This window comes from Arachis ipaensis, chromosome B5 (genome assembly GCF_059453495.1).
Source record: "Arachis ipaensis isolate K30076 ecotype BB chromosome B5, ASM5945349v1, whole genome shotgun sequence".
Lineage (NCBI taxonomy): Eukaryota > Viridiplantae > Streptophyta > Magnoliopsida > Fabales > Fabaceae > Arachis > Arachis ipaensis.
The window spans coordinates 127,031,759-127,045,645 of NC_142440.1; the positions used below are offsets into that span (position 1 = coordinate 127,031,759).

General features: G+C 37.6%; 1 protein-coding gene across 1 annotated transcript; it reads left to right on the forward strand.

Annotated features, from left to right (window-relative positions):
- The first annotated feature begins 8,602 nt into the window (after positions 1-8,602).
- LOC107642009 (mitochondrial outer membrane protein porin of 34 kDa-like) lies at positions 8,603-11,115 on the forward strand. Its single transcript, XM_016345349.3, has 5 exons — positions 8,603-8,794; positions 8,907-8,993; positions 9,501-9,562; positions 9,635-9,888; positions 10,600-11,115. The coding sequence occupies exons 1-5, from the start codon at positions 8,743-8,745 to the stop codon at positions 10,916-10,918; spliced, it is 774 nt and encodes a 257-aa protein (XP_016200835.1). The 5' UTR covers positions 8,603-8,742; the 3' UTR covers positions 10,919-11,115.
- Positions 11,116-13,887: the final 2,772 nt, after the last annotated feature.

Here is a 13,887-nt window from a genome sequence, read left to right on the forward strand (position 1 = left end):
ACGCTAGAGATGGCGATCTCCCCACACTTAAAATAAAGCATCGTCTCCGATGCTCACTCAAGCCGGGTGTGAAGGAGTGTCATCACTGGAAGGATAGGCTGCTAGAGTCTCTGTGGAGGCCTGAGGGTCTGCAAACTGGATGAGCGTAGGAGGATCTATCTGCTGGAGAGGAGGCTCTAACTAGATAGGAATCTCTGTATCGGCGGCCTGAATCTGCTGTGGCTGCTCCTGCTGTGGTGCAGCCTGCTCCGGTCCTGCCTGTGTAGCCTGGGTGGGGGTCTCCTCCTCGTGAGCATCCTCCTCCACCTCAGATGTATCAGAAAGGGTGTCAGGCTCGGAGGGGATGTCGCCGCCGGAACGGATCATCAACTTGACGTGCTCATAGCGTTGCTTGCTGCGACGCTCCATATGATCCAAGCGGGCGAAGAGTCGATGCACCAAATGGTAAATAGGCTCAGGAGCAGCTGGAGGTGCAGTGGGTGGGGCAGCAATGGAAGAAGAGGGGGCAGCTGAAGGTGTGGCAATCTCATCAAAAGCAGGAAGGAATGGAGGTCTGTAGCCTAAAGCCAGAAAATTCCTGCTGTGAAGAATGAGCTTCTTGCAGTCCGCAGCAGATGGCTTCTCATCAGCATCCTCCCATGGCACGTCAGCTCGACGGCCTAGTTGTGTAACCAGGTAAGGGAAAGGGAGGGTGCTTCTGACATGGACCCTGGCCATATAGTGCCGGATGAATCGTGGCAGGTACAGGTCCTTACCCTCCATCACACACCAGAGGAGGGTAATCATAGCAGTAGGCAGCTCTGTCTCATGAGTGCTCGGCATAATAAAGTTACTCAGGATCTGGTGTCAGAGCCGAGCCTCATCATTCAAGTATATCCGCTTGATTTCTTTAGGCGTGGTGGTGTTCTTACCCATGACCCAGGGGACAGTAGGGTCAAGGGCTATCCTCTCCTTGACAGCGTCCCAGTCAAATCTCAGAAACCTCATATCTTGGTAACCGTCAGGCTGATCTGACTTAGGCTGAAGGCGCAGAATATCCTCAATGGCCTCTTGAGTGACTAGTATCTGCTTCCCTCTGAGGTGCACTGCATCCAGGGAAGTCTTGAAATAATTTCAGTAAAACTCTCTTACCCAGGAAGCATTGACCTCAGTCAAATTTCTCTCCAAGAAAAACCAGCCTCTTTGTTTGATCTGATCAGAGGTGTACTGCTGTAGTTCTTCTGGAATTTTCAAAGTCCTCTCCAGGTACAGATTTCTGGAGGTGGCAAACACCGGATACTTCAACTTACAGTATCGGTTTGAAAACTTAATTGGATCAGTGGCAGGGATGAGCTGGTCAGCCTTCTCCTGCGGGGTAAAGTGTTTCTCCCGCCAGGAGTCATCATGCATAAGCTCCAGGAGAGACATAGAGGATTCACCTCTTTTCTATTTGCCAGTTGTTGCCTTTCCTTTTCCTTTTCTTTGAGTGTCAGATATCCTGAAAAACAGAAATCTAGGATATAATAAAAGCGGGAAACAAGTAGGCAATTTACAAGATAAGCACATAGTGGCAAAGGAGCAGTAAAATAATGAAATGAGTTGAATCATTATGCATTTTGGATTGTTTCGGAGTTAAAAAGCTGAGATGAGAAATTTCAATCCAAAATGTAATATAAGTAGAATTCATGTTGATTAGGGAAAATAATCATGCCTTGAGTTAGAAAGGTTAAAGAAAATAGTGAAAAACCAAGAAGAGATGGTTTGAAAGTTAGGTTGGTTAGGATTGAAAAAAAAAAGTTAGAGAGTTGAAAGCAGTGAGTTTGTAAAAAGAAAGTCAGAGTAAGTGGCATGATGATAGGTTTCTAAGTAACAAGAATTCACAATTATAAGCTACAGTCAACTCATATTCAAACAAGGAAATCAGGTTGATGATGATTCATAGAGAAATGGAAATAGCGAAAATTGGAAGCGAATCATCAAAAATACAATTTATTAACCAGGAAATCGAAAAGAATAAGAGAGCTTGCCCGTGCATTCATGAATTGGTTCGGTAAAAGCTGAGTAAAGCAGAATTCAAATTGCCAAAACCAAAACATAAATGAAAATCAAAACAGTTTACAGAAATTTGGACAGCATTCCGGCTAAAATTGGATGTTCCCGGGTAATAAAGAGCAAGTAGAACAGTTCATATGAATTAAAATATAGCTGCAATTATATATACGGAATATGAACATGAAAAAGCAGTGTAAAAAGCAGCATGAAACAGGAAAGAACAGCATATGAACAGCAACAACATCAGAATTGCGAAATGGATAAAACAAGAAGCACGAACAGCGCAATTAGCAGGCCTAAATCCACTAGCCACATCCTAGTCTACCTAACCACCTAGAATCCACTACGACATACATCTCGAACTATCCTAAATTGAAACATAAATTCAAAAATATGCAAAAATTTTAAAAGAAAGGGTGGCGCTTGGCGGAACCTAGTAGGCGTATGAACGAAAGTAGGGCAGAGAGATGGCTGGGGGGTGGTGGTGTTGGTGGCTGATGCGGCGGTTGGAGGTGGATGGCGCGGTGGTGGGCGGTTGTCCGGTGGTAGGGGTATCGGGTAGGGGTAATGGGAGGAGTAAGGGTTAAGGGGGAAGGATGGGAGGGGGTGGTGGTGTTGGTGGGAGGCGCGGCTGTAATGGGGGCGCGGTAGTTGGCCGCGGTGGTGGAGGGGAGAGAAGGGGGGTGGAAGAAGAAGAAGGAGGGGAAAAGGAAGATGGAGGGGTGGTTTTCGGCGATGGGGTGTGGTGGTGGGGCGGTGCCATGGTCGGTGGCGGTGGCTGGAAGTCTTGGTGGTTGGGTGGTGGAGGAGGGACGGTTGCAGAGAAGAGAGGAAGAAGAAAGGGGTTGGGGGCGCGATGGGGTAGGGTTTCGCGTCACTGGGTTAATGAATTTGAATCCATGCGGACGCGTGGGGCACGCGGTCGCGTAGTTGGGGCGGAATGGGGGTTGACGCGATCGTGTGAGTGATGCGATCGCATGGAATAAGTAAAGGGATGAATGACGCGGTCGCATGATGCATGCGACCGCGTCACTGGAAATTGTGCGAAACGCACAATTCCAGCGTCGTTTCAGCGCAACTCTCTGTCTCCACTGGGGTGCCATGATATCCGCGCGACGCGAACGCGTCGCTCACGCTTTCGCGTAGGATGGGTGTTGTGCAAGTGACGCGTTCGCGTCAGGGACGCAACCGCGTGGGTTATTTTGTGCTAAACGCACAACAGCCGCACGATTCCAGCCCAACTTTCTGGGCGTTGGATCTTTACGCCGATTTCCAGATCACGCAGCCGCGTGAATGACGCGGACGCGTGGGGGGTGTTTTTCGCAAATGACGTGAACGCTTTAGCGATGCGATCACGTCACACGCCTCCATCTCTTTTTTTTATGCAATTATGCAGTTATGCAGTATGTAATGCCAATGAAAATGCTTACGAATACCATCCAGGTTCAATGAAAATAAAACAATATATAAAAATAAACAAAACGAAATAGAATGGAAATAGGAACGATCATACCATGGTGGGTTGTCTCCCACCTAGCACTTTTAGTTAAAGTCCTTAAGTTGGACATTAGATGAGCTTCCTGTTATGGTGGCTTGTGCTTAAAATCATCCAGAAATCTCCACCAATGTTTGGAATGCCAACAGCCTCCGGGGTCCCAAACTAGGCATGTAAAGCTTCTGAGCAGCTTCAAACAGATTCTCAGGTTCCCGGGGTGACGAATGTCAGAATAAATTCTAAGATCCCAAACCTTGCTGTTAAATTCGCCTTCGTTTTGATCTATATTTTTCCATCCGGGCGGTTTAGAAATTAGATTCTCACCAAGATGACCAAACGTTTTTCGAGATCCATTCGGTTAAACATAATACCAATCTGTGCACTTCGAGTTGAAGTGTGGAACTTTATTGAACCTTGTGCACCAGCTCTGAGTACGAGCCATTTTCCTCTTACTCTTAAAGCCGCAGAGAGCTCTAAGCTGGCCATCTGTCTCAAGTAAACCATATTCAAGTGAAAAAGTAAAGAGAAAGGTTAAGGATTGTACCCACTTGAAGCTTGTATTAGGTGGTAATGGCCTTGGGATAGGTGTTTCCAGTGGTTCTGTAAGCTCTACTCCCTTGTAATCTTCTGTGAATTCCTCCACTTCTTTGCAAAATTCTTCACATGCATCTGTGTCCTGATCAAAGTCTTCAATGTCTTCCTCATCACTTAAGTCATAAGCTGGAGGTTGAGAGAAATCTACCTCGACGTCATCTTCGTATTCACTTGGATAAGGTTCTTCAGGCTCAAGGAATTCAGTTGCGAATGTGAGTTTGTGAGTAGGAGAGCTTGAGGCAAGATCGTCACTGCCCATGGAATCAACTTCTTGGTCTGTTCTGTCCAATTTTTCACAAAGTATATGCTGTGGAGGTTGTGCACTGTCCTCCTTGACATCAATTTCGGATTTCTCAGCGGAATCCTTTATGGCTCTTGATTCCCACGGGGGTTCAGCGTCTCCTAAATCTTCAACAACTTCTTCCTCTACAACTATCATGGCTTCCTCTACTTGTTCCAGTATAAAGCCATGCTCCTCATTGTCCACCGGGGTCTCTAGTGTTTCCTTCATGCCACGGTCTTCTTTTGATTTCCCACATGCAGCTATGGGAGTACCTTGAGTTCTCAGATGTCGGGAAGCTATTAAATTTACTACCTCAGTTATGGCAGTAGTGAGTTCCAGTACGCTCTTTTCCATCATTGCTTGCCCTTGAAGAAGAACACACAGTCTATTGTCCATAGGAGGTTGGGGTGGGTGTGAGGGTTCATTGGTTGGAAAGGGGATTCAGAACAAGAATGTGGTGGTTCTCAGGAGTAATTGGATTGGGATTGTGGTGGATAAGGGTCATACGGTGGTGAATAGTGAAAAGAAACTTGTGAGTGTGGTGGTTCAAATCTACGTTGAGAGAGTGGTCTATAAGCACAGGGTGGGGCTTGTTGGTAGTTACAAGGTGGTCCACCATATCTATCAGCTTGGTATGCATTGTAGAATGGTCTCTGTCCATGATATCTTGGAAGGGGTTGTTGCCTAAAGGGGTGATCAGATCCTCTTGGCTCCATCCATCTTTGATTATTTAGACCTTGATTCATATTCCTGCTATAACTTCCATTCCCTTCAACAATATTAGAACCAAACTCAAAGCAAGAGGGGTGAGAATTCATAGTAGTTAATAGAAATAAAAAGAGAAAATAAATAAACAAGCAAAAGAAAAATATTTACAATAACCAATAATAAGGCACACGTTTGCAATTCCCCGGCAACGGCGCCATTTTGACGATAGGATTTTTGCTAGTAAAGAATTTTATAAAAATAGTCGCGTTGTAGATATAGTTTCTAAACCGACAGAAATCCCTTCGTGCAAACGTTTTGGTTGTCACAAGTAACAAATCTCTAAATAAATTGATAACCAAAGTATTTAAACCTCGGGTCGTCTTCTCAAGGAATTGCAGGGAAGTATGTTCTTATTAATGGTTATGAGTCTTGTAGATTAGGGGTTTTGAAAGTAAGGAAGAAGCATGACAAGTAAAATAAATAAATAACTATAAAATAAAACTCTTGGCAAGGTATAAGAACTGGAAGTCCTATCCTAGTTATCCTTATCAATGGTGATGAGAATTGGATTCTAATCCCACTTAGTTAACCCTTGCTAAACAAAGGTTAGTCAAGTGAACTAATTAGTTTGATCCTCAGGTCCTAGTCAATTCCTAAGGAAAGACTAAAGTTATTGGAATTCAAGTCAATTAGCAACTGTAACAATTATCAATCACGATGAGTTTGATAACTCAAGAGTCACCAATTACTTAACCAAAGCCAAAAGGGAAGAAATTCTACTTGAATAAAAATAATTTGGATAAATTGAGAACATTAATAAATTAAAGAAAGCAATCATAAGTCTGAAATACCTCAAGATATATTAAATAGAAAATCAATTGTAACATGAAAAAGTTCATGAATTAAATTGAGAAAATAATAAAAAGGGATATTGAACCTGATAAAAAGGGATAATCATGAAAGCAAGAAAAATCCTAAATCCTAATCCTAAAAGAGAGAGGAGAGAACCTCTCTCTAAAAACTACATCTAAATCATCAAAAGTAACTAATTGGAGATCTCCCCCTGAATGGATGCATTCTCCCACTTTATATCATCTAATTTGTGCTCTCTAAACTTGGATCTGGGCCAAAAAGGGCTTCAGAAATCGCTGGGAGCGTTTTCTGTAATTTCTGGTGTGTGGCGTCTGTCACGCGGCCGCGTGGGTCACGCGGTCGCGTCATCTGGAGTTTTTCTTGTCACGCGTTCACTTCGGTCATGCGTCCGCGTCACCTCTGTTCTGCTTGAGGCGCGCGGCCGCGTTAGTCACGCGTCCGCGTCGCTGCCTTTACGCGCTGGGCATGCGGCCGCGTCGTCAATGCGTTCGCGTCGATGCCAGTTTCTACAAAAACTCCATTTTGTGCTTTCCTTCCATTTTTGTATGTTTCCTTTCCATCCTTTAAGTCATTCTTGCCTTAGAAGATCTGAAACTACTTAACACACAAATCACGGCATCGAATGGTAATAAAGGGTAATTAAAATAATTATTTTTAAAGCATAGGAAACATGTAATTCACATATATCACATAATAAGGAAGGAAAAGTAAAACCATGCAGTTTACATGAATAAGTGGGTGAAGGATTGAATAAATCTCTTGAATTGAGCATAATATATATCATAAAATATGGGTTTATCACCCGCCCTTTGGCATTATCTCTTGGTGCTACAAATTATGTTGTCATATCTAGGTGAATATGTCCTTTTGCAAGAATAATGAATATAACCACTTTCTATTAAGCATGCTACATGCCTACATCATCATGCGAGTAGTAAAAGCTTTTAACTAGTGGAGAGGGTTCTGAGCTCGTATAGAGCCAAAGAATCCATAGGTGGAGTTAGGCCACTTGGTTTGTCCAAAGTGGCAAATCCAATGCCTCTAAGGTTGCGTTCAGAAGAGAGATTGAGACTGAGAGACAGAAACTAAATTAAGATTCTATATTGTGTTTGGTGTAAGGTGTATATGACTGAATTATGTCTTAGTATCCTGTTTAGTTTAAGATAAAAATAGAGACTGAAATATATGAAGTTACTAAAAACCCCTAACAGCGTTATTTTATGTCGATCCTTCCCAAGTTTCCAATCTCGCCTTTTGCAGTCGTCATCGCCCCCCCCCCCCTTCTTCCTAGCCCGCCGCCATCACTATCTTCTCTGGTTGTACCCATCTTCCAGCTGTCCATTTTGCCATTCTTCCTCTCCTTGAGCTTGAAGAAGCCACGATTTCACTCTAGTCTGTGAGCTCTGCCGTCACCGTCGCCTACATCTCGTGCTCACCTCCAATCGTTATGCTCGCCTTCTAGTTGCAGCCGTCGTGCTCGCGATGTCGGAGAAGGCCACCACTACCACCATTGGGTTCAACGATGCGGAGGAAACAGAGAGAGAAGGAAGTCGTGAAAGGGAGCTTCTTCGTTGCCATCACCGCCATTGCTGCGACTTCACTCTCACCGAGATGCTCTGCCATTGTGCCGCGCTGGCTATTCTGCTTAGCCCAGCTTTATTTTGTCCTCTATTTTGGGAAAACGGTAGAGTTGGATATTAAAAAGTTAGATGAAGGTGTTTTCGAAAATAAATGTTATTAAAACTTCAGTATTCGTCCCCAAAAAGTTCAATCTCCTGTGTCTTCATTTTTTGAAGATACTAAAAGGACTGAAATTTTGTATTTCAAGATTAAAATTTTAGTTTTAATTCAAACACAATATTAAGTCCCAATAACCTATACCAAATGCAACCTAACAGAACATCATATTTTTTCCTTTAATTTTTAGCTTTCTTCTTCTTTTTTTTTTGTCATTTTATATTTAATTTTTCACAATATTCCTCTCATCATATTTTTCTATAGTTGTACTCTTTTTATTTTCTAAAATATAATTATAAATCTTTTAATAGAAATTTCAGTATTTGTATTTTGGGAATTATTTATTTATTATTGTCGTATCATTTCATCAACTATTTTGCCATTTCTACATCGAGGAGTATGGTTAAATAAAAGGGACTTGTCTTCTTTTAAGAACTGAAAATTTGATTCTTGCCACGGGCATGAGTTTTAAAAACTTTAAGCTGGTTGCTCTGCCCAACAGCAACAAAACACCTACAAATTATTGAAAAATTAGCCATTGTTTTTGTCAAAAAACCTTATTGGTGGAAAAAAAAAAAAAAAAAAGAAGCGAGAGAAGGAAAGAGGACACAAATAACAGTCTAACAGGTCCTTTTCACACTCCGTCCACATGGGTAAAAAGAAAAAATAAAAAAAAGAAAATAAAATAAAACATTCCGGACCCAGGTTCGTTCACTCTGTAAACCGTACCAACGTTGATAATTAAATAGCTAACTTCTGCCTTACTCTTGTTCACTATCCCCCATGTTTAATAGGGTCCTAGTTTATAGCTACGATTTGGTTAATGGAAATTTCGTCTATACATACCCAATTAATTGCCGTTTTGTTATTTTGTACACGAGGAAACATCACATTTCAGACAAGCCAACCTCACTGCTCACTCTTGCAACCTTTCTCTCCCATCTCATTAAACTCTCTGTATCATAACTGAGACTATCAAATGAAAATTTGATTTCTAAGCATTCATATCAACATAGCAAAAATGAGCAAGTCATCCCCTGGATGCTATTTTGATATTGGGAAGAGGGCTAGAGGTATTATTTTACCTTTCTATTATTTGAAATATTTCATCAGAATATAGAGCAAATATGCTATCATATACTGATATTATAAATCAACTTTATTTGTATTTGCCTTTATTTTTAGATGTGCTTTACAAGGACTATGCTGAACGACCAGAAATGCAGTTTCACTATAAATACTTCGACTGGAATGTAGATCTCTCCTGTGAACGTAATTTCATACCAACTTCATCCCTTCTTGGTTTTTTATTTCTTTATTTAATTTGTACTTTAAGTTGCAAAGAAATATTTAGTCAAATATTTTAATCTTTGCAAATTTTAATTATTAAATCAGTTTACAAACTTTTATTGCATTAGATATATCAGCTCTTGTATCAAATTATTTATCTATATAAAGAGATTGATCTCAAAATTTTAAAAATTTTTAAAAACTATTTTGATTTTTTTTTATCAAAATTTGATTTGATAATTGATTTATTTAACAAATAAAAAATTAGGAACTGACTTGAATATATATTTTTTTTTTGAAGAACATACATTTACACTTAAATTCTTAGTTATGTTTCCCAACCATAACTTATTAGAAAGCAATTAGTCCAAAAGATTGTCCACAGCATACAAGAAGAATGTGAGTTTCTAAGAATCTTGAAATAGCTGTGGAATTATTCCATGTCTCATTGTGATGCCTCTTGGCTTCTGTATCTGCTATCCATTACAGTAGAACAAGCTGTGCAAGGACTGAGGACCGTTCTAGAATGTACGGTACCCGATTCTGGGAAGGTACCTCATATATGATCTAGCTTATTATCATTTACTTATGTGATACAATATATAAACTGATCTTCAATACAGGTTGAACTTCAATACTTGAATAAATACATGGGGATTACAGGGAGTGTTGGATTGCTGGCGAATTCGGAAGAAGAATTGGTCCCGGCCGCAACCGTGTCGGGTCTAATAGGAACGAGCATTGTGTCCCTGGGAGGCTGTGTTGCCCTTGACATATCATCAAAAGCGATTGAAAGGCTCAATGCTGGTTTGAACTTGAGCAGTCCCTACCTTGCTGCTTCCTTGACCATGGGAAGAGTGAGCCCATCTCACAAGATGTAGATACTAAAAATCACATCACAACATAAAACTATCAATTTTTGTTATCTCTAACTCTTTAAAATTTGAGCTACCATTTTTTTTCTTCCAAGTGTTTCTAACAAATTACACCTAAATTTCATGAAATTTGGTGAAATTCATTGTGAAATTCAACTTCTAGTTAGTTAAGTCAATTTTTTTAGTCAACATCAATCAAATTTTTTTAAATAATTTTATTTATTTTAATTCTTAAATTTTAAATTCTAAATTATAATTTTGAGTCCTAAATTTTCTATAAAAATGTAGAGTTACAAAAATTTAATTAATATTGACTAATTAAAGTCGATTTTCTATACTTCCTCTTTTCATAAAGAGTAAATACGAGTCAAATTAGATTTTTGCTAAATTGTTAAACAAGAAGTTTGATTCACTTTTGTTACTTGTAAAATCTATTTTGATACATTAAAATATATAATGACTAAAATAATTTAGATATTTATTTATGCAGACCAAAATGAATATTCACGTCAACTTAATTTTAACGAGGGTCACGTTTGTTTCTACAAATAAGAATTAAAATGGAATTTCACCAAATTTTACTGACAAATGTTTAATTTGCCCATGATATTAGTGTATCTTATCCAATACCAATTTTATAAAACAAATCATTAATTATTTCTTGAAAAACCTAAACGAGTGTATTATGAAAAAGAGTGTTGCGTGTAATGCAGGCGCGGCGACGAAGACAAATTCGACACTCTGAGAGGCTCATTCTTTGTGGATGTGAACCCCTTAACAAGAAGTGCCATTGCAGCCGAAGTGAATCATAGCCTTTCGGAAAATGTGACCAGTGTTACCATGGGAGCGCAGCACGCGCTGCTTCCTTCGACTCTGATCAAGGCACGACTTGACTCCTACGGCACGGCAGGTTTTCTCATTCAACAAGATTTCTGGAAGAAATTTTATGTAACCATGGCTGCCGAAATCGATCTCGGTGGCCGTGAAGAGATGATTCCCAAGCTTGGCTTCTCTATGGCCCTGTGTCCCTAGTGGACATTCTCAGTCATGTAAATTTTGATTTTACTCTTCCAATCATTATTTTTAACTTAATACAGGTCAACAGACTTGAATCTTTGATGAATTGAGAAGCAAAGAAAACAAACCTTCTCAACCATGTAGGACACTTTGCTGAATTATCATGTTTAGATATTGGAAATATTTTGGACATCACACTCATAGATTCAATATTCGCGTATGTTATTTTTAATTGTGTCTTAATAAAAAATAATTTCTTTTTAAATAAATTTAAACACATCTAAATATCATCATGTATCAGCGTATTTAATTTTATTCTTAACGTATATTTTTAAAATAAATTTAGATATAGTATATATTATTATTTTTTAAAACAAAAAATATTTTAAATACTTGATATAATTAAAATAAAATATTAAAATATTATTATAATTTATTTAAAAAATATTTTATATTTTATATATATATACATATTTCCGATGTAAAATTTTAAAATTTGCATATTTTATATCGTGTTATGTCGCGTATCAGAATCTGTAGATACATCATAGCGTATAAATAATACCGTATAAATAATATAATGTTACTGACAGGGTAGGAAATCAAAAAATTTTGATCAGTCTATGAGTTAATTATTAATTTGTTATTTCAAAAAAAATTCAGACATTAACAAAAAACTTATAAAAAATATTATCCATAGAATATTTTTTAAATAATTTAAAAATATAATAAAAATAATTAAAAAATATTTTTTTTATAACTTATAAAAAAAATTTGTATTAAATAAATAATTTATTTATTTTATTAAATTTTTGTGATAATATTTAAATAAATATTTAAAAAAAATTCTGTTGTGTGAACGGCAGAGCTGTCTCTTCGTGGCGAATTGGAGTCTAGACGCGTGTATGGCAAGATGTGGGAGATGGACACTGTTTATGCGGCCACTGTTACGTAGGGGTAATTCTCTCTCGGATCCCGTTTCTTCCATGGAGATTAATTAGTGATAGTTAGGTTGTTATGTGAACAATGTTTGTGGGCCACAGACAAGAGTTTGGGATGTGGGCTTTATGTTTTTATTGTGAAAAGTCATTTTGAATGACATTTTTATTGTTCGGCTGGAGCAGTTTGAAATTCCAGTTTGGGGGATTTGGTATGGAAGAAGAAACAGTGACGAAAAATAAAAAAGAAAGATTGGTTCCTAAAGGGTAGGAAAAAAAAAGAGTAGGGATATTCCACTATAAACCGATCCAAATTAAACCGCTCATCTAATCCAATCTAAACTGAAAACTTATGAAAACCGTACTAATTCGTCATTGTTGATTATTTAAAATGTGATGTTAAGACTTATTATATGTATTTAATTTTTTTAATTTACAAAACCACAAATGCAACTCAATCCAAACCACTTGAAATTGAATCAGATCAGATTAGATCAGATTTGTTTAAAAAAAACATCCAATCTAAACCAGTACCGCAAATAAAATTAGTATTTCAATCAGATAAATTTTTGACTCAAAATCAATTCAAACCGCACCACAAACACCCTAGAAAAAAGTAATTGAATGTTATGGCTGCCCTCCAAGAACCCGCAACCTGGTCTTCCAAAAAACTCACATCTTGTAACCAGGACTAAGTCTCCAAACTTAAGTTCTCTCTTTTGGAAACAATACGAAACAAATGAAATCTTCCCCGCCAGCCATGGCCCAGCGCTCGGTCCATTGTATCTGGCCCAAAGACGCCATTAACCTAACCACCTAATTAGTCCTTATCAACCTTCATGCCTCTTGTCCAAAAATAAAAAACCCTTCATGCCACAAACGGAAAACCAAAGACAAGCGCTTCGCAAATGGATTCTTTCAATTTGTTTTAACATTTGAAAAAGTAAAAATGTAATTTTTATCATTAATTTTATAAATTGGACAAAAAAAAATATAAAAAATATTGAAGAGTTAAAGATCACACTTTACTCCCTCACTTGTTTAAAAAAGTTGAGAAAATCTATCTCCAAACACCTCCATCAAAGTAGCAACATAAAATATTATTGTTGTCTCAAATAATTCTATACACACATCCATATAAGACAATACCACATCAGGTTAACATCACATGTTGATTATTGTCGTCAGCACTACAGACTTTACCGTATTTACAAGGTGCACACAAAGGTTCATAACAAAATTTAATTTTTAATTTTTTATTTTTTTTTAAAATTGGTCATTTATAGTAAAAACGTTTTTTAAAAATATTCACTTGACATAAAATTACTAAATTTTAATAATGAAAAGATCTTAATCTTCTAATAATGTTTGAAAAAATCAATCAAAATCTTACCTTTAAAGTTTTTTTAAATATATAATTCAATATCTAATTTTTTTAATCGCATTTTTAAATCTTTTGGGATCTTATTTATCATTAGTATTTTTTAAAATTATTTTTGTCAGTGTTGTAAACTTTTAGGTACTATTTTGATAGTTCACTTTAAAAATAAAGATGTAACTTAATAAATATAAATATTACTAAAAAGTGTATTAGTTGTTAAGTTTGATTAATTCAAATGTAAAATAAATTAGTCAAAGATTTTAATTTAAAATTATTAATTTACAACTCATAAATATACAAGTTGATAATATCAAGTTATTATATCTACAATATAATTTGACTGCTTATTAATCAGTACTACTATTTCTATAGTTCGAATTATGCAAGACAAAAACAACAATAAGGAGCATAGGGTAGAAGCTAGGAGAGGTGCTAGAGGTAAACGCTTTCTTAATGAGGGGTAACGAAGACCTGATTATGAAGGTAAAGGTAAATTTGGATGTGACTAAAATATTGAGGAATCAAGATTGCTAGCCCCGATAAATATGTGTTTGAGATTTTATTGAGGTATGAAAAACTAGGGATATACTGTAGTTTTTGTGGATATATTGGACATGAAAGCAGAAATTCGTGCGTATGCATCCCATGCGTGTACGTACAACTTT

Coding starts and splice junctions, on each gene's coding strand:
- LOC107642009 (XM_016345349.3), top strand. CDS start 8,743: ATGAGCAAGTCATCCCCTGGATGCTATTTTGATATTGGGAAGAGGGCT. Junction 8,994..9,500: donor TGTAGATCTCTCCTGTGAAC/GTAATTTCATAC, acceptor TATCCATTACAG/TAGAACAAGCTGTGCAAGGA. Junction 9,563..9,634: donor CGGTACCCGATTCTGGGAAG/GTACCTCATATA, acceptor TCTTCAATACAG/GTTGAACTTCAATACTTGAA.